Consider the following 26801-nt stretch of genomic DNA (forward strand, 5'->3'; position numbering starts at 1 on the left):
GGCTTTCATTCGGTAGCTATAGCGTAATTGTTTGCTGTTCGTATATACCACCTCGTTCGGATATGGATGTTTATGCTAGTCATAGCTCGGCCATCTGTGATTTGCATTCGCAGTTGGGAGATAACGATAGACTTGTTGTTGTTGGTGACTTTAACTTGCCAACAGTTAGTTGGGTTAATATAAGTGATTCAAACTTTTTAACTCCCACTGCTCAACATGAGTTTCTCAATTGCTTGTTAGACTCATCTCTTTTACAGATTAACAATGTTCCAAATAGTGGAAATAAAATGCTGGATTTAGTATTTGTGGATGGCTCGGTGGGTACTGCCCTTACGCAAATACCACCTTTATCCCTTCCAGAAGACCCTCTTCACCCTACGCTAGAGATATCACTTGATATCAGCCTACCCCGTAGGATTCAAGTACAGTCTCGTCCCCGATCTAGATGCTTCTACAAAGCGAATTTCATTATGCTCAATGATCTGTTGGCTTCCCATGATTGGTCGGATCTCTATGCTTGCACTGATGTCGATTCGGCTATCTCTATATTTTACAGTACGCTTGATAGCTTCTTTGATACCTGCATTCCTACTCGCTATACCCTATGTTCGAATAAGCCCCCTTGGTTTTCAAGGCAACTTATCAGACTTAATAACATCAAATCTAGGCTTTATAAGAGGTTCAAGAAATCTGGAGCATCTGCTGACCTCTCTAAATATCTAATAGCTCGTTCTAAATTTCACCGTCTTAATCAGCTTTGTTATAAAAATTACTTGAGTTGTTGTAAAGCCCATTTTTTTAGAAATCCAAAAAAGTTTTACAGTTTCGTAAATTCAAAGCGGAAAACTTCTGGGTATCCTTCCTCATTAACCTTTGGAGGTAAAAAAGCTTGCACTGATGACGACGTTGCTGAACTATTTTCTGAGTTCTTTAAGTCCACGTATTCATCCAGTGGTTTACATTCTGGTCAATATCCCTATCGCTTAGATAGCTCGAATTACATTAGGAATCCTGCTATTGATGGTAATATTGTTCTTCAGAGTCTTCAATCTTTGAAGCCCACCTTTTCTCCGGGACCGGACGGTGTTCCTAGCTGCGTGCTTAGGTACTGCGCCGAAAACATGTATGAGCCTATTTTAAAATTATTTGAGCTATCTCTGGGATCTGCGTCATTCCCGGCACTTTGGAAACAGTCTTTTATTATACCCCTGCATAAAAAAGGTAGTAGGTCAAAAGTTGAAAACTACAGGGGTATTGCTAAACTTTCAGTCATTCCTAAAGTCTTTGAACAGATTGTCACCAATCAACTGCAATATCAGTGTTCTAGTCTTTTATCTCCATGCCAACACGGTTTTATTCGTCAAAGGTCAACCACTACAAATTTGCTTGTATTCACCTCTATAGTTATGGAAGGATTTTTAGCGAACAAGCAAACGGATGTCATCTACACGGACTTCAGCAAAGCATTTGATACCGTCAACCACGAGTTGCTTATTCATAAGCTTGATTTACTGGGCTTTCCGTTTCACCTATTAATGTGGCTGAAAAGCTATCTTTCTAACCGGACCCAAAAAGTCCTGTTCAAGTGCAATCTGTCGGAATCGTTCGGAGTTTCCTCTGGCGTACCCCAGGGAAGTCATCTAGGCCCTTTGCTCTTTGCCCTTTTCATTAATGACTTGCCACAGACAATATTATATTCCCATACTATAATGTATGCGGATGATGTAAAACTTTGCTACACTTACTGTCCTACCGATTTGAGTTCCTTGGATCTTCTTCAGGCCGACTTGGACTCGTTCCAATGTTGGTGCACAACAAATTTATTAGCTTTAAATTGCTCTAAATGTAAGCATATGACATTTCACCGAGTGAAGCCAGCATTGAAATCTTATGTAATAGATGGTACGCCTTTGGAGCGTATATCTATTGCAAATGATCTAGGTGTCCTTTTTGATCCGAAATTGAATTTTAACATGCATATTTCATCTATAGCCAACAAAGCGTTGGGTTTACTTGGATTTGTTAAAAGATGGGCTAAAGAGTTCGATGATCCGTACCTCACTAAGGTTCTTTACACATCGCTGGTTCGTCCAATACTCGAGTATTGCTCATGCGTTTGGTCCCCTGTTTCTCAAAAGCATATAAAGCGTCTTGAGTCAGTTCAAAAGCAATTTTTGATATTTGCATTGCGCGGCCTTAATTGGGACTCAAGTCTCCACCTTCCTCCATACAGAAGTAGACTTCTTCTTATTAACTTACCCACTCTGGAAAATCGGAGAATATTACTGGGGGTATTGTTCATCCATAAGCTCATTATTGGAGAAATTGATTCCGCGGACCTCCTCAGCCGCTTGTTTTTTGCGGTTCCCCCTAGAGTATCCAGACACTACGTTCCTTTCTATTTACCCCTTTGTCGACGAAACTTTGCTAAAAATAATCCTCTTCTTATCTGGTGCGCGCACTACAATGACTTGTATAGCTGCATCAGTCTTGAATGTACTTTTGCCACTATACGTAATGCAATACTTGCCTATCTAATTTAAGAGATACAAGCTAATTTAATTTGCCGGCATTTATTCCTTCGATAAAAAACAGGAACTATCTCGCTTAAGGATGGAGGAACATTTATCAACATGTCTCATTAAGAAGGAACAAGACAGTACTGTGTTGATTGGAATCTGGTGCATTCCAACAACGTAAAAAACATGCTTTTTCAAGAGTCACTGACCGGAATCGTATGCATTCCGGCAGTATAATCTTATGGGTCAGGCATCGAGCTGATTGGAATCCGGTGCATTCCAACAACACAGGTCATGTTACTTTTTTATGCCTTGTGATGGCGTATCCTCATTACACTACTCTTAGCACTGCCGGATTCCCATGACATGCTGATTGGAATCTTGTTGCATTCCAACAGGGAGATTGGAATCCACTGCATTCCGAAGTCATGCTGAGCGGAATCTGATGCATTCCGCCAGTATAAGATTTCGGCATAAGATCTTATTTCTGCTCATACTTCTTATTATTATTATATTCTGAAATTAAATAGTAATGTTCATTAATATTTCTTTGTTTGTAATATAACATTGTTGAAAGCTCGATATATCTTAAATTTTATCTTTTGAGTTGTATATTTATATATCTTTTATATTATGCAGTCGACCATAGTTTGTCGTCGACTTTAAATAATAAATAAAATAAATAAATAAATAAAATTGTTCTTGTTTTTGTACTGCGCCGCACACCCATCGGAAAAATATACAAGCTTTTTGACATTTTCGCAGCCGAATTGTTGCTTTAAGTATGCGATCATTTTTTTGTTGAAAAGATGCACTGCAGCTGTGTCGTGTTTGTTGCACTCTGATATGATGACATAACATTCATTCATAATTTCATCTCCAAGCTTATAGTAGATAACGTAAGGGTGCAAAGTTGCCTGATCATTTGACCAGTGGTATGACTGAACCGCATCCTGAACTACAAAACTATAATTCTCCGCGAAATCTACGTGACAAGGAACTCGCCACTCTTCAAATTTTCCTTTGTCTTCGAAAAGAACTCGCTCTGTGTTTTGGTATGGACGCATACCCTTTTTAAGATCATCTAAAAATGTCGTGATCGATTGTTCTTTTTCAATTAGTTCACATCTGAATAAAGGAAGATTTTTATATGCACATTTGATTCCAAAGCTCTGAGAGGTTATAAATGTTGCTTACCTGTCCGTGCAAGTCCATTGTTTGTACCGTATATTTGTGTTTTCAATTTCATTTTCTAGCCCGTTTAAAATATAATCGCCTAGTCCTGGACAACGTCTGCAGCTTTGCAGATTACATAGTTCACTTTCTGTAGAGCAAACTATCTTCTTCACCATATCACCGAGAGAAAACCTTTCACCGCATCCTGCAACTTTAATTGCGTCGTTTAAACCTTAAATTTTAAGTTTCATGTTCTGGTGGATTTTGCACACGCATACATTATGGCTCCCACTACATCCCACAACAATGCAATACTGGGGCCGCAGCTTAGTGAAAGAAGAGAGACTTATTTTTAAACTTGTGTTTTCGTTAGAAATTTAGTGTCTAGCTCTTTTATATCACCCAATAAAAGTCGTTCTTGTACCCGCTGTTTCAATCCATTTTGTTTTATGGTAATGCAGTCTTTTTTACCAGGTATTACCCTGCTACACTCGTCCAACAAATAAAACTGTGTTACTTTGTCTACCACACTCCTGGGTAAAGAATGACCCTGTTTTGCCTTTGGAATGGAGCAAAATCCAACTGAGTTTCGTGATTTTAAAGCAGCCTCTAGCATGTACCGCGTTTTCCCAGCTTACTACTTAATTGTGCTGCTGACCACTCAACCGGAGCACATGTAAGTAGACGCATTTTTTCATGCCTATTAGTAAGCTTAGGCAGAGCGAATTTCATTTCAGCGGTTACTTTTGCGTCTGAAAGAGTATCTTCTGGTCCTGACTCCTTGCTTTCCATACGAGATACCAAGAAGTATTCCTCTATTATATGAGAATTATACATGTATGTAAATAGGTGTGTAGAATGGCCATGAACTGTTTGATAGTATAATCAATCATACCTTCTAAGTCATCACTATATAAGTTAGGTACGTCATCTTCGGATTCGCTCGTTTCGTCTGTTTTTGGAAGTCCTGCTTATCTTTTACTTATTTCTAACCGACACGTAGTACAAAAATACTTCCCGATTATCGTTTTATAATTAATCCCCCAATTATCACTCACTAATCTTAATCCATACCGAACATGATTGTGCTTTTTTTTAACAAAGGATTACAACAGCAATTTGGTGCTGGCATGATTACGGAAATTTCCAATTATAATATATTTAGTGTTACTAAAAATAGCTTGTTGACTACTGAACATTTTCTGCTTACTTCCTGTTTCCAAAGAAATATAAATCAAAAACAATTATCGAATAAAAGTACTTTAAAAGGTGAAAATATGTATTATAGTGATGATGGGAGTGAAGCAATTGTTTGCTTTTATGGCTCAACGTAAAGAGTCACGATCTTTTTTTCGCCGGAATTTAGTTTGCAAGGTTCCAGTGAACCTACTGTGTTTTTTTTCCTGAGAACATTTATAAAACCCAATTATCCTTAAAAAGGATACACAAAAAAATTAAAAAAATTGCTTTTATTAAAATTTTTCAAAAGTATATCAAAATATACACATTGCTTTTCATATGCCATCCATTGCATTCAATTTGGCTAAGCCGTTGAATTATAACGATTTTTTAAAAAACGAAGTTATAGTAATTATTACAAACTTATTTTGCGAATAACTTTTGCAAAAATTAAAATGTTGCAAAAATATTTTCGGGACTAATTTATTTCACGTAGACCTAACGATAGAGATGCAAGTCATCAAAATATATGACAAAAAAATATTTTATGTTGATTTGAAAAATTCTGACTCATATATCAAAATAAAAATTTTTGATATATTACATTTTATACTTTAAACCTCAAACAAATAATTTTTAAACTATTAATTTGAGTGTTGATATACCCCCTGTTTAATTTTCCTAGGTTTTGAAATTTCGTTCTTAAATTGAACCGATGTCTGCCGACCATTCTGATAATTAGCGGTCCATCTTTTTAGACAAGGGGAAGGTGTGAGCCTTCTATGTCTTGGAGTAGCGTGCCGTGTTTGACCGTGTTAAAAGCTTTTGACAGGTCAAGTGCCACGAGTACCCTCCTATGATGGGGTTTTCTTGATTTAATCCGTAATTAATCTGAGTATTTATGGCATTGAGCGCGGTGGTGGTGCTGTGCGTTTTGCGGAAGCCATATTGGTGCGTGGCTAAGCGAAGATTTGCCGTGAAATGAGCCAGCAAAACCGTTTCCCATGTCTTTGCTAATGGCGAAAAGAGTGATATCGGTCGATATGACTCGGCTTAGTTAGCTGGTTTGCCAGGCTTTAGTAGCGGAATTATCCTTGCCATTTTCCATTGTTCGGGAATGACAAAGGATTCCAGCGACAGGTTGAAAACGTGTGTTAGGTATTTTATTCCCTCACCGCCAAGGTGTTTTAGCAAAGGCATGGCTTTTCCGTCTGGGCCTATTGACTTGGAGGGCTTGGCCTTGTGGACGGCTGGGGGTCTCTAGGGTTGAGATATCTCGTCAGTCGTCAGTCTCAGTCGTCACTCTGGGAGTCAGCGATGGGTGAAGGCGCTTTATGGATATAGGTTTTGTCGAGTGTGCTGTCCGATTGCTGCTGGAGTGCCTGGTGTCAATGAGTTGGTGCTGGTATTTTGGCAGCAAGGTGCAACGAATGTACCGGTGGGACGGTGGCCGTTTCTAAGCGCAGAGCATATGTGAAGGTGGCATATCCCAAGGCATGAGCTGCATTGGACCGATGTCGCGATCGTAAATATTCTGAGCTGGCTTACGGAACACAGGGTGTGGGAGACTAGGAGTTGATGACATCTTCTTACGCGAGTACGTGTGTCGGAAAAGGAAGGGAGGGAAGGGGGTAAAAGTTGGTGCTCGGCATTGCTACTGTCATTGCTACGTAGATTGTAGTGGTGAGTTGTAGCGGCCGCGTTAGGTGGAGGCGCCATTTGGCGCGAGCAACAGCGGACAGTTGATACGGACTGCTGAGCAGCGTCGCTGCTAGAAGGTGGCGGAGGTACGTTTGAGAGTGAACCGCGGGACCTCCTTGGGCGTGAACAGCAGAGAGCCACAAAGGGTTATATAAATTTCGGGGGTGACGAACGTTGAGTTCTAACCCAGAACATCCCCAACGATGCAACCATATTTTACACGTGACACACTGGCAAGAGTATGACCGTCTGAGATAAATCCTATTCCGACATATTGTAGTGTAAACAGCCAACAATTTAACCCTTAACGGCGCCTTGTTGCATTTCTGCAACATACCATTTAAATCCAAATCAAAATATATGACACGACGGTAGTTCACATTTGCTCTGTGTTGTAGTTTAGCAACAAAGCATTCTAACAGTAAAATGACAGAATGGTTGACCACATGGAATTGTTTTCATTTTTTTTGCATTTAAGTGACGCGCGTGTACAAATCAGTTTCGAGCTCCTATAATACATTTACGATAAGTGATTTATTTGTGAAAAAAATAATATTTTGCAGTTAAAATTAGTTTCAGAAAAAGGTAAGAGAATATATTTTGAGAATCGGTAACATTTTCTTAGCAAAGTCGTGTTTTTTTATATATTTCTCTACTTATTTTTCTTTGTTGCATATATGCAACACCGCGCTTTGTGGTTGACCTTTTTAGTGCTATATTCAAATTCAAAGGTTTTTGTTGAGGATCAAAATAAAACGTGGTCATCATAATTTGACCACCAGGGAACTGGAAAAGATATTAGATGAATGGGCAGACAGTGAGGATGGCCTTGATTTTTCTGATGTAATATCGTCATCATCAGAAAAATCCGACGTATAATATCGAACCTAATTATCATGACACTTCTGAGGAGGAACTAAACTTACCACTTGATTTGGAAAATGATGTTCCGGATACTACCACTCTATCAAAATCCGCTGAAACCATTTCTGCTACAACACATTTAAATTCGGCCTCCGCTGTGCTAAGCGATATACCCGAAGCACCTCAGGGGACCTCTAATCGAATACCTAGGAGCAATATTACATGGAAATCCAAAAACCTGAACTTGAATGCAGACCAACTATGTTTTCGTGGATCCGATAAGCTACCGCCGGAGATACTTTGCTTGGATACTCCATTTGAGGGTTTTTTCTGTCTCTTTACTGATGATATTATCAATCTAATCAAGGATCATGGCCACCGTGGTGTGATGGTAGCGTGCTCCGCCTATCACACCGTATGCCCTGGGTTCAACTCCCGGGCAAAGCAACATCAAAATTTTAGAAATAAGATTTTTCAATTAGAAGAAAATTTTTCTAAGCGGGGTCGCCCCTCGGCAGTGTCTGGCAAGCGCTCCGATTGTATTTCTGCCATGAAAAGCTCTCAGTGAAAACTCATCTGCCTTGCAGATGCTGTTCGGAGTCGGCATAAAACATGTAGGTCCCGTCCGGCCAATTTGTAGGGAAAAATCAAGAGGAGCACGACGCAAATTGGAAGAGAAGCTCGGCCTTAAATCTCTTCGGAGGTTATCGCGCCTTACATTTATTTTTTATTTTTTTTAATCAAGGATCAGACTAATTTGTACTCCGTGCAGAGAGATTCTAGTAAGCCGGTAAATGTAACTGCTCAAGAAATACGTCAATTTATTGGCATCGTATATTATATGTCGATTGTAAGTATGCCAAATTTAAAAATGTATTGGTCTGAAAATATTAGCTTCGAGCCGATAAGAGAGACAATGACATCAAAACGATTTGAATTACTTCGACAGTTATTACACTTCAAGGACAATAGTAAAATGGTCCCATATGAACAAATGGGTTCTGATCGATAGTACAAAATCCGGCCATTGATAGATGCACTAAATAATAACTTCAAAAAGGTTCCATTTGAAGAGCATTTGTCTGTAGATGAACAAATTTGTTCAACAAAAGCGCGCAATTCTTTGAAACAGTATTTACCCGATAAGCCCCATAAATGGGGATTTAAACTGTTTGTTATATGTTGTGTATCTGGGTATGGATATAAATTCGAAATGTATAGTGGAAAGGAAAACATATGTGCATCCGGCGAGCCTGATTTAGGAGCATCATCCATTGTATTTGTCCGCCTTGTCCGTGATGTACCCATCAATGAGAAGTACAGGTTATTTTTCGATAATTATTACACCTCTATCCCGCTTATTGAATACTTGTCGAAGCGAGGAGTTTTGGCTCTAGGAACAATAAAAAAAACCGTATTCCCAACTGCAAGCTGCCTGATGATAAAGTTTTAAAAAAGAACCCCGCGGAACGTCAATAGAATACGTGGGAAACTGCAATGAAGTTGACGTAGCTGTCGTAGCTTGGAGAGATAATAAAATCATTACTCTGCCATCAAATTTTGCTGGAGAGCACCCAGCATCTGTAGTACGATGGTGGGATAAGTCAGCAAAACAATATGTGTCTATTGAACGTCCTTTTGTCGTAGCAGCATATAATCGGCATATGGGGGAGTGTTGACCTTTTAGACTCTGTTATGGGTCACTACAAAATTAAACTACGTAGTAAGCATTGGTATATACGAGTTTTTTACCACTTCGTGGACGTTGCAATGTCTAATTCTTGGTTTTTATACCGGAGAATTATTGCTGAAAAAGCTAGTACCAGTAAAGTCCTAAACTCTGTGGAATTCAGAGTAGCTATAGCAGAGACACTACGCAAATATCAGACAGTTAACCGTTTGAAAAGTAAAAGTGATGTTGAATGTCTCATTGAAAATAAAAGGAAGAAAGGCCCGGCTCAACACGTTCCCCCGAAAGATGTGAGGTTGGACAAATACGGACACGGGCAGGTTTTGATGGATAAGCGAATGAGGTGCAAATTTCCTGGCTGCAAAGGTTTTACACAAACAAGCTGTGAAAAATGCGGAGTAAGTTTGTTATAATAAACAAAATAACTGTTTTAAAAATTTTTACACATCTTGAGTTGGATTTTATTCATGTAGCCCTATTGATGCCATGTTGCAATTCTGCAACAAACAGTTTTTTGTGAAAAATTAATAAAAAATTTAAAACAAATTTATTTTTATTGTTGATTTTATTAATGATAGCGTATTTACTAGTTAGTAAATATAAATTTAATAAAATTTAAAACCTGGCGCCGTAAAGGGTTAAGGCCAAATATTTAAATCAGCTACCCTGTAACAAAAATAGTCTAAACGTTCATCAACACATAAAAAGCATTTTCAATTCTTGCTGCCATAGCCATTCAAACGATTTAATACAGGTGTGTGTACAACACACAACCAAACAAATTTGCATTTAAGCAAATTTGCGAACGTTGCATTTCCCACAGAAGTCACAACTCAACAGGTGTGTAGGTACATATTTTGTATCAAGTTGTATGTAGGTGTGTAAGTATGTATGCTTAAGGTAAATATGTATGCTTAAATGTAAATATGTATGTTAGAATAATTTTGTATAAATAAGCTGACAACATTTGAATAAAAGTGCAATTAAGCATTGAGCTTTGATAACTCACAACGCAGTCTATTTTATTTCAAACCTTTCACATGGCGATCCTGCCTACGATTCTTCTGGCTGATTTTTCAGCCTAATTTCATAGCTGGCAAAGACTTTACTGGCTGATTACAGCCTAAGCTTTATAAAAGGAACAAAGAGTGACACTATAAAACGAGTTTTTTACTCCAAATTTTATCCTGAAAGAAGAAAAGCAAAAAGGAGCTTATCAAACGAAATTTACTGAAAGCTAATTTGAATAAATTTGGAGCACTCAAAAATGACGTCATCTAGCAATTTTTATGATAATTTACAAGCTTTATAATCGAACTGATGCAGGAGCAGTGGATATGACCAATTTGGAGCACTCAAAAATGACGCTATTTAGCAATTTTTATGACAATTTACGGGCTTTATAATCGAAATGATGCAGGAGCAGTGGATATAACCAGTAAAATTATTGATATTACCCCGGAAGGAACAAAAGAACCACATTCGGAATAAACAACAAGACTGGCAGCATAATAAATATAAATATAATCACCTTAATTTTGAAATAGTTTTAACATTTTAGACATAATTTCTAAGCAGGAAAAATGTTCGGGCAACCTAACGGCTGCCTATTGACAAGCAAAAATTCAAATTTCTGCTGTAAAGACCTTTTTTTTTTTGCTAAATTTTGAGATATGTTCCAAGAAGAGGACATACAAAGTCAAAGCCAATTTGATAAAATTTTTGAAAGATTAGTTAAACTAAATCTGAAGTTCCAAGAAGGTGAAAACAAAACACCTGAAATACCCAAGCAAGGCCCTAAGCCAATAACAATCGGGGAATATATACAGAGAAATAAGATTAAAAAAATTGAGGAACCTAAAGTTCCAAAACCGATAAAATTGAAAAGAAAAAGAGGGGGAAAGCAATTTGCCATTCGAAAAACAATAGCCAAGATTTATGAAAAAATTAATTTCAGCACAAATCAGGCAGAAAAAATTAAACTAAAACAAGAAATCAAGGAATTAAGGAAAAATAATTATCAAAATAAAAATCAAACCCAGCATTGTAAACATTAGGGTGTTGAAAAAAAAAAAATAAAAATTAAATACAATTTTGTAAAACTATTGATTTTAAAATTATGGAAAGATCAAGAAAAATTAAAAGTTATGTAAAAGGCCCACTTGAGGACCTTAAAAATGAAATTAAAATTGTAGATGAGGAAAAAACTCTCGTATGGTTGAAAAAATGGTGGAAACTTATTGATATGCCTGGGGAAATTAACAAAATGTCACAAACAATAGTCGAATTTTTAAAGACTGCTTCATCAGTTTTTCCAGAATTCGATGGTAAAGCTGAAAACTTGAATAACTTTCTGGATGCTTTAGATATCTTAGAACAAATTAAGGATACCCATGAACCTATAGCGGTTTCAATGATAAAAACTGAAAGGAACAGCCAGAAACCTAATAAACACTGTAAGCACAATCGAAGCAATAAGATAAAATTAAAACAGCAATTAAAGGTGAATCAGTTGAAGTTTTGACAGCAAAACTCCTGAATATCCAACAGCGCAGTAAAACTGCAAATCAATACACTGCTGAAATTGAAAAGCTCAGAAAATCGTTGGAAGGAGCATACATATCCGACGGACTAACACCAGAGTTAGCAACCAAGTATGCTACACAATCAGCTGTGAAAGCTTTGTGTAAAAACTGCTCCAACGATAAAGTAAAAACAATTATGCAAGCTGGAACGTTCACAACAATGAACGAAGCCATATCAAAATTTACTAACAGTTGCACAGAAGTAACTGGAAATACAAATTCACTACTACATATTCGCCAACAAAATTCCAATTTCTGAGGAAACTTCAGCAGGATTTAACAAAACAATAATTATAGAGGAAATTATAGACGTTCTTTCAATACGTATAATAATAATGACAAAATAACCAAAGACCTGTTCGAAATTTCGGATCGCGAGGAAATACCCGCAATAACATCAGAAATGTCCGAATTGTTACACAACAGGAAAACCAACAAACTCCACCTCAATAAATAACAAATTATATATTTTCAATTTACATCTTAATAGCTACATATCTTCCAGAGCAACTCTGAATAATTCCATATCAATTTTCCTAATCGATACGGGAGCGGATATTTCAATAATAAAAAAGGGGCAGATTGACAGTAATGTCACGATAAATAATTCTCAAAAAACAGATCTAAGAGGAATTGGTCAAGGAATAACAAGCACTATTGGCACGGTTAAAGCAGATTTATAAGATGATTACCTATTAATTAGACACAAATTTCACGTAGTAGAAGACACTTTCCCAATCCCATGTGATGGAATATTAGGATTAGATTTCATTAAAAAATATAATTGCATTTTGGATTATCAAACAGAAGGTGACACTCTAATACTGAGACCATATGACTACCCAGAAAACATAATAATTCAGATGACTAACAAACCAACAATCAATAGTATTTCTATTCCCGCACGATCAGAAGTAGTTCGACAAATTCACATAGAAAATAAAAATCAGATTTATTAATCCCACAACAAGAATTGTCTAAAGGTATTTTTATTGCAAACACACTAGCAAATTCACAACAAACATTTGTTAGAATTATAAATACAGCAAATAAAAATGCAACACTGCAAGATTTTAATATACGTACAGAAAACTTGAATGATTATACAATAATTGAAAATAAAAAACTCGAAAATGAGGCCAACAATAAGGAAAAATTTAGAAATATTAAATAAAAATGTTCCAAAATTTGCAAATAAATCACTTAATGCATTATGTGCAGAATTCATTGACATTTTTTCACTGGAAACAGAACCAATTACTACTAATAATTTTTACAAACAAAAATTTCATATGAAAGACAACAACCCAGTCTACGTAAAAAATTATAGAATACCAGAAGCTCATAAGAGTGAAATAAATAAACAAGTAAAAAAATTAGTTAAAGATGACATAATAGAACCTTCAATTTCAGAATTCAATAGTCCAATTTTATTAGTACCGAAAAAATCACTACCGAATAACCAGGGAAAAAGATGGAGAATGGTTGTAGGAAGTGCTAAATATTTTTCATGCTTAGATTTAATGTTTGGATTTCACCAGATTGAACTCAGCGAAGAGTCAAGAGATATCACATCCTTTACATCGGATAATGGTACTTACCGTTTTAAAAGACTACCGTATGGCCTTAAAATAGCACCGAACTCATTCCAAAGAATGATGACATTGGCATTTGCAGGCTTAAAACCTTCACAAGCATTCCTATACATGGACGATTTAGTCGTATTAGGATGCTCCGAAAATCATATGATTAAAAATTTACGAGATGTTTTCGCAACTTGTAGAAAATATAGTTTAAAATTACATCCGGATAAATGCTTGTTTTTCAACCAAGAAGTAACTTACCTTGGTCATAAATGCACAAGCAAAGGAATTTTGCCAGACCCCAATAAATTCGAAATTGTTAAAAATTTCCCAACACCTAAAAATGCGGATGAGGCGAAAAGATTCGTCGCAATTTGCAATTATCATTTGTATCGAAATTAATATAAAAAATCGAATTGTTGAGGCGAAGATTGAGTTAGGTCAATTCTTTGCCAGGCTTATAAAAGAACCCGGCAATTTAGGAATTAGAAAAATACAGTTGTCCTTAGAAGACAAATTGTTTAAAGATAATTATGCCCGGGTAGACACATTTAAAGAAATTGGTACCAAAGTTCTCAAAAATCTAATTATAGCATTAACTCCAGAAGTTATGCACGTGACAAAAAATGAAATAATGAAAGAAATTCTTCACAAATTTATGACGAACATGTTTTTGGTGGCCACCCAGGAATAATAATATTGGAAAGGAATGAAAAACGACATCAGAAAATATATCAAAAATGCACTCATTGCAATAAAAATAAAATAATAAAAAACTTGAAAGAACCTCTGATTATAACCGAAACGCCCACAAAAGCGTTCGACACAGTACAAATAGATACGATAGGCCCTCTTCCCAGGTCGGAAAATGAAAATGAATATTTAGTTACTATAGTATGTCACTTAACTAAGTATTTAATTGCAACAATAGCCAAAGCGATATTCGAAAATTTTATCCTAGTTTATGGTTGCATGAAGACAGTTATAACATATATGGGAAGCGAATATAAAAATAGCTTATTTGAAGAATTATGCAAACCTCTAAAAATAAACCATAAAATGTCAACACCTTACCACCATCAAACTTTAGGCACAGTTGAAGGTAGTCATTGAACATTCAATGAATACGTACGTTCCTACATATCCATTGACAAAAATGATTGGGATGAATATCTTAAATATTTTGCGTATTGTTACAATACTACCCCATGTACGGTTCATAATTATTGTCCATACGAATTAGTGTTTGCCAAAAAACCCCAGACTTACGAATTTTTAAGAGAAAACGCAGTAAGCCCATTATACAATTATGCAGCTTACGACAAAGAAATTAAGCATAGGTTACAAATAGCGCAAGATAGAGCATATAAATTAGTAAAACAGGCTAAAGAAAAACAAAAGATTAGTTATGATAAAAATATTCACTATAAGGAAATAAATATAGGAGATGTAGTGTAAAAAATGAATCAGGACATAAGTTAGATAATAGATATAAAGGGCCCTTTAGAGTAGAAAAGATCCAATAATTTTACTCTAATTCCATATAAAGTAGAAAATATCGATAGTAAAAATAATGACACTTTAATCCCATTTAGAATAGGAAATGAGGATAAGCAAGAATTTCCCAGTAACATAGAGAATAGCAATATCATAAATAATAAGAAAATAATAATTCACAAAAATAGACTTAAATTAATAGAATAAGTAAATGTTCAACCTAAAATACAAAATATAGAATTAGTTTATACTAGAATGCTCATGCATTCTCCAAATGCATAAGCATTCAAAAAAAAGGGGAGATGTAGTGTAAACAGCCAACAATTTATGGCCAAATATTTAAATCAGGTACCCTGTAAAAAATAGTCTAAACGTTCATCAACACATAAAAAAGCATTTTCAATTCTTGCTGACATAGCCATTCACACGATTTAATACAGGTGTGTGTACAACACACAACCAAACAAATTTGCATTCAAGCAAATTTGCGAACGTTGCATTTCCCACAGAAGTCACAACTCAACACAGGTGTGTAGGTACATATTTTGTATCAAGTTGTATGTAGGTATGTAAGTATGTATGCTTAAGGTAAATATGTATGTATAGATACATACTTACATACATTTTTTTTTTAATTTAAATATGTATGTAAGAATATGTTAGAATAATTTTGTATAAATAAGCTGACAGCATTTGAATAAAAGAGCAATTAAGCATTGAGCTTTGATCACTCACAACACAGTCTATTTTATTTCAAACCTTTTACAATATGCAGCAGAACTATAGCCTGGGAACGGGGTTAGGTTCAATACTTCCCGGAGCAAGAAGGTATGGAGCAGTCCACCTGCAAGAAGATGCTCCGAGGATGATAATTTGTGGCAGGGACGCAAAAATTAAATGGAGTTACGCTGAAATGGCAGCCCTTGGTCGGGAAAAAACATCCCGAGTCGCTCCGGTACATAGAACCGGCTGCTTGTTGTTGTTGTAGCAGTGCTTCGCCCCATCCAATAACGGGAGTCCGAGGAAACTTGCTGTTTCAACAGGGGTGGACCATAATGAGAGAGGTGTTAGAGGCGTTGGTTCCACATTACAATTGAAGAGATGGTTGGTATCATGTGGGGACACGTTGCAAGCAGGGCATACATTTTGTATGTCGGGGTTGATTGTGGATAGGTAAGAGTTTCACCTGTTACAGTATCCAGATCGAAGTTGGGCTAGAGTGACTCCCTAGGGAGTGTGCGTTCCTCTTCCGCAAGTTTAGGGTATTGCTCTTTGAGTACTGGATTCACCGGGCAATTCCTGACATAGAGGTCCGATGCCTGTTTATGGAGTTCAACAAGGACCTGCTTATGTTTTTTGGCTTCATACGGCTGTGTTCTCAGGTGCCGTATTTCCTCATAGTGCTTTCGGAGGTGACTCCTTAAGCCCCTGGGCGGTGTTAGCTCATCAATCATATATCTGTTGGGATGCGCAGATTTTTGGGTATTCAACAAAAACTGTTTGGTTAGCATTTCATTTCTTTCCTTTATTGGGAGTATTCTCGCCTCATTATGTAGATGGTGTTCTGGGGACATAAGGAGACAACCCGTGGCGGTCCTGAGGGCAGTATTTTGGCAGGCCTGTAGCTTCTTCCAGTGGGAAGCCGTTGTTGTATTAACAGTGCTTCGCCCCATTCAATGGGCACAATCACTCATCAATTTTCATCGAAGTCCTAGCCACCCATCAATATTGCTTCCGTAAATGCATAGCACTACCACTGCGCTAAACGCCAAAACACTCAGGTAACTTACGGACTAAACACTCAGCAAAAGCCCCATCACAGGACGGTGGTCGTGGCACTCGACTTGTCAAAAGCTTTTGACACACTCAACGACGACATGCTACTCCAAGGCATAGAAGGCTCACACCTTCTCCCTTGTCTAAAAAGATGGACTTCAAATTATTTAAATGTCGGCAAGCGGCGGATCAATTCAGGAACGAAATCTCAAAGCCTGGGAGTATAAAACAGGGGGTTGTTGCTATTGCAGTGTTATCGATGTTGATGGTCCTTTGGCGGATGCAGATCCGGTACGTTGCACGCATAAAGGCGACTTACTGTTGCTATCAATTATCTACTAATAGACATGACTCTCGTTGCACAGTTTTAACGAATAGCATCAATGTGCGACGTGCGAACAGTAGCAATCCCGAACACCAGTCGCTACCACGCATCCTGGCTCTTATACCATATGCCAGTACAGAAGCCATAGGACTGCGACTTCGAACTCATAACTTCGTCGACGTTACTTTCCTAGAAGAAGGTGTAGCTTCGAAGACTTTCTGACGGATGTTTTTGTCGCGACATGATTCCGAGCTACACCAAAACGCCTTGAAACGTTAGGGAGTAACTATTCGGCCAAGGATGCCGCCCTCGAAATCAAAAGCAGTGTAAGTGTATATCATTGCGTAACACATGGGTGAAAATCGTATAATCCTTGGCGCATCTACATAATTTAAACTTTACAAGGACCGTCGATAAAAGTTTTAAAATGTAGACCAAAATTGCAGACTTTTGTGTTCGATACATTGACCTCAATAGTCTTTGTTTCCGGCCTTATGATATAAGAGCTCATTATGGATAATCGCCTTCAGTTTTCAGACTAGTTCGACTATCCCCTACGTTAGGCTAGTAGAACACTCGGTCATTTGTTCGACTGTCTTGAAAAAGCTTTTGCTTCACCACTTTGAGTATTCTTGCGATGGACAAAGCCTAACCTGGTTAAAAAATGTGCCTACGTATTCATATCTGTAACAGGAGCTGTGATGTGATTCACTCCAAGGGACTAGTTGGGGATAGTGCCGCGAACTTTGGGAAATGTCAAACCGGGAGACTTGAGTGTTGAATGATGAAGGGTGAAAATCAAAATTAAGATTTCAGACGCTATTTTATAGTTCAGCAAATAAAGTGATTTTTCAAACCTTTCTCATACGTGTTGAATATATATGCAACTTAAGTATGAGCTGAGAGTCTTTTCATAGGAGAATTTAAACCACTGGAGCCTACTAAAGGATTTTGCATCACTGATTTCGCTTATTCTTTCAGCCAATCGGGATATAAAATTCGGCACCTTTTTCGGTTAACTTGCTTTTTTAACAACTTGAGTACAATTTGAAAATATGTTCGACTTGGGACGCTTTATTTAAATTCATTATACTTTATTAATTTTATGAAAAAATTATGCGAAGTGAGCATTTTCGTTAAGTGTTTTGTTTTAATAACTTGGTGAATTCGGTGATGCGAAATCCGTGCTAAGCTGGCATTGAAAGTGCTTGTTTTCTCAAATAACTTTTGAACGGTTATAAAGTGTTAAATTTCGATATTGGATTTTTATAACTGGCAGTGATGCGCATCCCTTGATACCCCTTTCGACCATATCGGATCAATTTTCGAGATAAACAATAAATAGCCTAGACAGTCTTAAAAGAGTAGAAAATATAGTAACGCGCCAAACGCCGCCGCACCAATATTTTTAACATTCGGCGTCGTTGCGGTACACAACCCCTTGAATCAATTTGGTATTTTAGTCGCCTCTTACGACAGGCATACCTGCCGCGGGTATATTCTAAGCCTCTAAGCCGCTGGGTTGTGGAAGATTTGAATCTATAAAGCTTTGTATTGCGCTTATCAACCCCTTGAAGGAGTTGCAATAATATCCTATGCCGAAGACTGCACGATTATGGCAACGGTACCTGGCCCTTTTTTTTTAAATAAACAGCAATCTCCCCTGTCTCTAGTTTTTTCACCTCGCGCAACCTGGCATTATCGTCGACCAAATCCACTCTGATTACTACGTTGACGGAACAGATGGCGCAAATGTAGAACGTTCACGTCGATGTTACCCAAAAATTTTAGGGGTAACGTTCGATAACAGTCTCACCTTCAACGCGCATGCCACCCAGGCTCAACTTTGTTCTGGATACTATAGCAGGTTAAACTCTTACTTGTATGTGAATGTATGTTCTGAATGCGATGTGCCCCACATGACACCAACCTTGTTTTCAATTGTAATGTGGAACCTACGCCTCTAACACCAATCTCCCTATGGTGCGCCCCTGTTGAAATTTTTAATTGGTCATTCCCAATGAACGGGGCGAAGCACTGTGAACAAAACAACAACATCTAAAGAACTGTACCCGCTCTGTGGGTGTCGGTAAATTGTGGTCACCCGTCAAATCCTTGTCTAACCCGACAAAATACTATGATAAAATATATATCGCCTTTGGCGATAAAACTCTGTCAGACTTGAACAAATGCGCGAGCGTTAATCTGCCGCCAATGTTAATGCATGCATCAGTAGGCGAGGCTAGACGGCGTGCAAAAACAGACGCACACATAAACACAAAACATGCCATTGAAGAAGCGATTAACAATCCCCAGCGGGCTAGGTGCTGAGAATATACCCGCGGCTGGTATTCCTGTCGTAAGAGGCGACTAAAATACCAAATTTATTCAAGGGGTTGTTTAGCGCAACCCTTTTCAAGGGATTAAATAAAAAAAAAGGGATTGCCAGCGCAATAAATAGCTTCTCCAACCCAATCGCCAACATCACCTAGCTGTGGCGAATCCTGTTTCTGTAACAGCCGAGGCTCTGGCGACCCCAAGTTCCTCATGGATCTAGGGGATGGGATATCGGGATAGAAGGTTCCATGTGGTCATACTAAATCGTTCCTGAGATGGTCGGTCTACCAAACAACTGTTTGATCCTGCCTCGCCTCCAAGAGGTTTAAGAAAACATGTTGTTGTTGTTGGAGCGATAAGGACACTCCCCGAAGGCCTTGGGGAGGAAGGAGGCTCTAAGCCTCATCCACTTAGAATCGGTAAACACGTTTGCTAGGTCGCGCCCGCTATCAATATACACTATCCAACCCTTGTAGAAGAAGAATAAAGCAGACTACCAAAGGAAAGACGACTCACCCTGGGCCAACTTCGTTTTGAATACTGGAACATGTTTAACTCTAGAATCAACCTCGACATACGTAATGTATGTTCTCCGTGCAATGTGTCCCCACATGACACCAATCATCTTTTCAATCGTTATGTGGAACCTACGCCTCTAACAGAAACTTCCCTATGGTTCACCCTTGTAGGTACTGCTAGTTTCTTCTGGCTCCCGTTAGAGGCCTTTGGTGACAATTTGTGAATGGCCGCACTTCTTAAATGGGGAAAGAAAGAACTGTTAACACAACATGTCCGCACCGAATTTTTTTAAAAACTCTACGCCCTGGAAGTTTCACGCTTGTAGATAGATAGTTGGTGTCATGCGGGGACACAATACAAGCAGGACACATGTTTGGTATGTCGGGGTTAATTCTGGATCGGTAAGAGTTTAACCTGTTATAGTATCCAGATCGAAATTGGGCTAGAGAGACTCGCGTTCTCCTAGGGAGTGTGCGCTCCTCTTCTGAAACTTTAAGGTATTTCTCTTTGAGTACAGGATTCACCGGGCAATTCCTGGCATATAGGTCTGACGCCCGGTTTTTACCTTCATACGGCTGTGTTCTCAGGTGCCGTATTTCCTCATAATGCTTACGGAGGTGACTCTTTAAGCCCCTGGGCGGTGTAGGCTCATCAATCAGATGTCTGTTGAGATGCCCAGGTTTCTGGGTATTCAACAGAAACTGCTTGGTTAGCATTTCATTTCTCTTCCCAATGGGGAGTATTCTCGCCTCATTATGTAGATGTTGTTCTGGGGACATAAGAAGACAACCCGTGGCGGTTCTAAGGGCGGTATTTTGGCAGGTCTGTAGCTTCTTCCAGTGAGTAGTCTTTAGGCTTGGCGACCATATCGGGGACGCGTAGCATGTACCATTCTCTACCCTCTTTAGGGGATGCTGAGGCTGATATGCATGGGCGGAAGGGTGGTCTAGTATAGTGCCAGCTAATTTATTCTTAGTTACAGTTGCAAAGCTGGCTGGCAGCTCCCCCACTCGCAACTATAAGTTGAGTGACTATTGCTTTAATAAACTAAAAACCGTCGATACCAAAAATAAATAAAATTTTGTGAATTGAAGTGTGGTTGTGTGTGCAGGGCATACTTGCGTGTATACTAGCAAGGACCATTCAATCATACCTTCAGATATCACGGTCAGAGCTCATTTTTGTTTCAAGAACATTGCTGTATGTTAGACCAACATATGTAGGGACACTACCCCTGTTGGCTTTCTGCAAATTTCCTTCTAATATGTAACACTATAGTGCTGGATAGATACTAGTACTCCTTCTCCCCATGTATTGTGGTGCGCATTTGCATTCGCGCCTATGACCAGCACTTTGCACATTAAGACTGGGAGCACCAATTAGTGAATAATGAATTTTTATTTTGATTAAATTAATTTTATTTTATTTAGGGTTTGAAATTCATTGATGTACCTTTATTATTGTATAAATACTTTTTCCCATTTAGTTTGCTCTTCGATCGTATCCGCAGTGAAAGGAGTCAATCAAGCTCTAATAATTTAGATAGTCAAGTAAGACCAACCACTAACTCAGGTGGTGTTTTATCTGGAAATAACAGCTTGTCTTCACAAATATCCTCCGTAAGTGTTGATCGCGAAGCATTCAGTCGATGGAGAGACCGTCAGTACTATGGACCACGTCGGTTGCTTGGTAAGGACGAAGCTTGGGATAATAACGGAGGTACGTATATCCGATGGTTCGAACGCGTATATAAACAATATATACATTATTCTTAGAAAACTATATTGTAGTGACTTCTGATTTATTGTCGCAGCAAACGAAATTGAAAACCGTCAAATCAGTCATTGTTCCACATATATCGTATGCAGAGTTAGTGTATTGTAATCTAGACAAGTATCGCCTGTGGTCGAAATTCGACCAACTTGTATTTTTTTCAACTCATTCTATGCATCAAGTGTTGGAAATATAGCAAAATAGTCTAACTTACTTAAATTTTTCTTTAAAATTTGATCTAAGCGTTGTACTTTTTGATTGTATTTTCTTCAATTTTCTACAAACTTCAAATGTAATTATAACGTTTTGGTCTGAAGACCCTTAAACGAAAATATAATAATTATGTAAAATCAAATCAAATTGACATAGAATTATCATGAAATTACTTGAAATTGAATTGAAAAATAGGGTTTTCCACACCACCCGGAAGGCCGTTGGCGCGCCACCGAAGTTAGTTTTGGGTGCTCGGTTCCTCAGTAGGCCTATATCACCCATTTACTTCAATAGTGTCATAATTCAAAAACACGAACTATTAGTTAAAAATGAAGAAATGTACGAAAGCAATTTAGCCTATTTCACGCCACCTGTTAGGTATGCAACTGGCGCGTTTACCGAGTTTAATTTTGTATAAATACCTATGTAAGTGTGACACAAAACGAAAATTTCGAATAGAATAGATACCTTCATAAAAAATAAAATAAAAATATAAACAAATTACTTACTTACTTACTTAATTGGCGCTTAACCGTCTAAACGGTTATGGCCGTCCAACAAGGCGCGCCAGTCGCTCCTTCGCTCCGCCAACCGGCGCCAATTGGTCACACCAAGGGAGTTTAAATCGTTTTCCACCTGGTCCTTCCAACGGAGTGGGGGCCGCCCTCTACCTCTGCTTCCATAGGCGGGTTCCGATAGAAACACTTTCTTGGCCGGAGCATCATCTTTCATTCGCATAACATGGCCTAGCCAGCGCAGCCGCTGCGTTTTAATTCGCTGGACTATGTTGATGTCTGCGTATAGCTCGTACAGCTCATCATTAAATCTTCTTCGGTACTCGCCATCGCCAACGCGTAGAGGTCCATAAATCTTTCGAAGAACTTTTCTCTCGAACACTCCCAAAGCCGCTTCATCTGCTGTTGTCATGGTCCATGCTTCTGCCCCATATAGCAGGACGGGTACGATAAGTGACTTGTAGAGTATGATTTTCGTTCGCCGAGAGAGGACTTTACTTTTCAATTGCCTACCTAGTCCAAAGTAGCATTTATTGGCAAGATTGATTCTTCGCTGGATTTCAGTGCTGATGTTGTTGCTAATGTTGATGCTGGTTCCCAAATAAACGAAGTCTTTTACTATTTCGAAATTATGGCTGCCAACAGTAGCGTGGCTGCCAAGGCGCATATGCGCTGACTCTTTGCTCGATGACAGCAGGTACTTCGTTTTGTCCTCATTCACCATCAAACCCATCTTTACCGCTTCTTTTTCCAGCTTGGAGTAAGCAGAACTAACAGCGCGGGTGTTTAGGCCGATGATATCAATGTCATCAGCATATGCCAGTAATTGCACGCTTTTATAGTATATTGTTCCAGTGCGGTTAAGTTCTGCAGCTAGTATAATTTTCTCCAGCATCAAATTGAAGAAATCGCACGATAGGGGGTCACCCTGTCTGAAACCTCGTTTAGTTTCGAACGGCTCGGAGAGGTCCTTCCCAATTCTGACTGAGCTGATGGTGTTGCTCAACGTCATTTTGCACAGCCGTATAAGTTTTGCGGGGAAACCAAATTCAGACATAGCGGCATATAGGCAGCTCCTTTTCGTGCTGTCGAAGGCGGCTTTAAAGTCGACGAAGAGGTGATGTGTGTCGATTCTCTTTTCACGGGTTTTTTCCAAGATTTGGCGCGTTGTGAAAATCTGGTCGATGGTAGATTTACCAGGTCTGAAGCCGCACTGATAAGGTCCAATCAGCCGGTTCACGGTGGGCTTCAATCTTTCGCACAATACACTTGAAAGGACCTTATATGCGATATTAAGAAGGCTGATTCCACGATAGTTGGTGCATTTTGCAGTATCCCCCTTCTTGTGGACTGGGCAAAGAACACTTAGATTCCAACCGTCGGGCATGCTTTCGTCCGCCCATATTTTGCTAAGAAGCTGCTGCATGCGCCTTACCAACTCCTCGCCGCCGAACTTGAATAGCTCCGCAGGCAATCCATCAGCGCCCACTGCCTTGTTGTTTTTCAATCTGGTTATTGCTATTCTAACTTCGTCATAATCGGGCGGGGGGACATATATTCCATCATCATCGATTGCGGGATCGGGTTCTTCATCTCTGCGCGGTGAATTGCTGCCTCCATTTAGGAGAGCAGAGAAGTGTTCCCTCCATAATCTAAGCACTCTCTGGACATCAGTTACAAGGTCGCCGTTTTCATTCCTACAGGAGTTTGCCCCGGTCTTAAAACCTTCCGTCTGTCGCCGTATTTTTTGGTAGAATTTTCGGGCGTTATTCCTGGTGGCTAGCAGCTCAAGCTCCTCGCACTCACGCCTTTCTGCTTCTGCTTTTTTCTTCCTGAAAAGGCGTCTCGCTTCCCTTTTCAACTCACGATAGCGTTCACACACTCCTCTTGTCGCGCTCGCTTTTAACGTAGCCCTGTAGGCAGCGTCTTTTCTTTCGGTTGCAACGCGGCATTCTTCATCATACCAGTTGTTTTTTCGTGGCCGCCGGTAACCAATATTTTCCTCGGCGGCAGTATGAAGTGCTTTGGAGATATGCTCCCACTGCTCCTGTATTCCTTCAGGATGAGTTGTGCCCTCAGAGAGCAGGTGTGAGAGTCGAGTTGCGAAATCATTGGCAGTCTGTTGTGATTGAAGCTTTTCGACGTCTAGCTTTCCTTGTGTTTTTTGTTCCTTGTTTTTAGCCGCGTTGAGGCGGGTGCGTATTTTGGCTGCAACGAGATAATGGTCCGAATCGATGTTAGGTCCTCGGATCGTTCGCACATCTAAAACACTGGAGGCATGCCGTCCGTCTATCACAACGTGATCGATCTGATTGCGAGTATTTCGATCAGGAGACAGCCATGTAGCTTGATGTATCTTTTTATGCATGAACCTCGTGCTTGATATGGCCATGTTTCGAGCACCGGCAAAGTCAATCAGCCTCAGTCCGTTAGGAGAAGTTTCATTGTGTAGGCTGAACTTTCCGACTGTAGGGCCAAAAACACCTTCTTTGCCCACCCTGGCGTTATTATGTAATGAGAAAGAAGGCAGGGTTTACTAAAAAAAATGTATGAAAGAAAAAAATATAAAGTACTTAAGGTGCGAAAAAATTAAGTGAAGTGAATAAACAGTCCCATATAAAAACGCAATAAGTGCACTTAGACTTTTTTTACGGGTTTTAATGTTATCATTGTGGCAATATGAAGATTCTAATGTTCGGATATTTAATGTTGGGATTCCCATTGAGATCTATGTACGTAATTAATTTGTATTAAATTTGTAAACACTCCATTTCATGAATATATATGACCATATCTACCATAAAATAACGTCTGTGAGCCATATAAGATGAATTTCATATCAAATCCAATATGCGTTGAACCCGACCCCCTCAGAATTTGATGAAGTTTTGCATGGGGTTACATCTTACCCACCCAAACACAACCTCATTTTTAGAAATTGCATTTTCGAAAAATTGTGGGCGTGGCAAGGTATCGAAATATCCGAAAATATTAGAAAAATGACGATAATAGGTACTTTTAAAGTGTGATTACGGAATGGCTTTACCGATTTCAAAGATCTTCATACCATTAGAAAGGTATTGAAATAAGCTTTCAAAAAAATGCACTGTAAAAATTTTTAGTACACTGAAAAAAACATTTTTTTTAAATACATTTTAAAACTGAAAAAACACTTCAAAGATCAAGCGATTTTGAAAAATAAAATTTTATTTTAGAAATGTCTATTTAATATATATAACATATCTGAAAACTAAAATGGGTTTTTTTTTTTAATTTTTTTTAGTAAATGCATCTCTTGGTTACTTTCTCATATTTGGATATCACGCGTAAACTAATCAACAGATTTCAAAAATTTTTATACCGTTAGAAAGGTATTAAAATCACCTTTTGAAAAAATAAAATGTAAAAAATTTTTATTCCAGTGGGGTGCACCCCAGCTAACATCAAAACAACGGCTCGAATACTTCACGTACAAGGAAAAGGTCGGTGGGTCAATGTACTTGAGAACATGGAGATATCCAAGTCAAAAACATTTGACGGCAGGATAATAAACGAACAAACCAACACTATCTCTGACGAAATATTTGAACCCTTAAAACTAGTTTACAAAAAACAGCACAAGCCAGAAGGTACAGCAACCAAACACGTAACAATGAACAAGCAAAAATGAAAAATTTACCAAACGGCAAAAATCACCGATTTCTACCTACCTCAACCTACCGCTTAGCTAACAAGCGGTATGTCTAGATACCTACAAAAACAACCCTTGGAAAAGGTAACAATTCGGACGTATCAATACCGCGTACACACCAACGCATATTAACTTACCTACCACGGACACATAGATTGACATTACCTGCCACAGCACCCATGGACTATAAAAAACAACACAACGGATAGACACAGACCAGAATGAAACTAGGCATTGATATGGAATCAACTAATAAATACAGATGTGTGCAGCTATCAAGAAAATGTTCCTCTCAACTTCGAAACATTAGCTTAAACGAAGCAGCGCTGATATCTGAGCATTTTCCAGCAGTCTCCGACATTCATCGTTGCCGTGTTTGCGAAAGTTGTCGCTTTAAACTTAAGGATGCTATCAAGATTGCTGATAATCAGCGTTCTACTGAAACGGAAAGTGAAGAGGCACAAGAAATCCTGACTAGCGGTGAATTGTATCAAGAATATAAGGAAGTTCCAACATGCAGCAGCTATACTAAATCACTCGAACGCAACGAACTCGTCGACAATATAAATAAGCATGTTATTCCTCATCTTGGAAGCCATCCATCGCAAATGAAGCGAAAATATTTAGAGAGATTCACACTGCAAAAAAAAATACAGCAAATTGCGGAAAGTATTTCGGATTCACTTGGAGGTGGTTTACTGTCAACTTTATCAGAAGATCAAAGCTTACTACGAACAAATTTTGGAGAACATGAAATATCAAATCGAAAACTGCTCAAATAATTTGGATAAGCAAAAAATATTATCTCTATTACCAAACACCATGATATCTAAGGAAATTAAAGAAATTTTTGGGCAT

At 38.5% G+C, this 26801-nt stretch overlaps 1 protein-coding gene across 4 annotated transcripts in view; it reads left to right on the forward strand.

The window, feature by feature from the left end:
• hyd (E3 ubiquitin-protein ligase hyd) overlaps positions 1-26801 on the forward strand; it is a 1108663-nt gene that overhangs the window by 116712 nt on the left and 965150 nt on the right. For all 4 annotated transcript variants that reach the window (XM_067760031.1, XM_067760029.1, XM_067760028.1 and 1 more), the window contains one exon: positions 21238-21470. In XM_067760031.1, coding sequence (XP_067616132.1) covers positions 21238-21470 — 233 coding nt within the window. The remainder of the gene's footprint in view (positions 1-21237; positions 21471-26801) is intronic.

This window comes from Eurosta solidaginis, chromosome 1 (genome assembly GCF_040869045.1).
Source record: "Eurosta solidaginis isolate ZX-2024a chromosome 1, ASM4086904v1, whole genome shotgun sequence".
In the NCBI taxonomy this organism is placed as follows: Eukaryota; Metazoa; Arthropoda; class Insecta; order Diptera; family Tephritidae; genus Eurosta; species Eurosta solidaginis.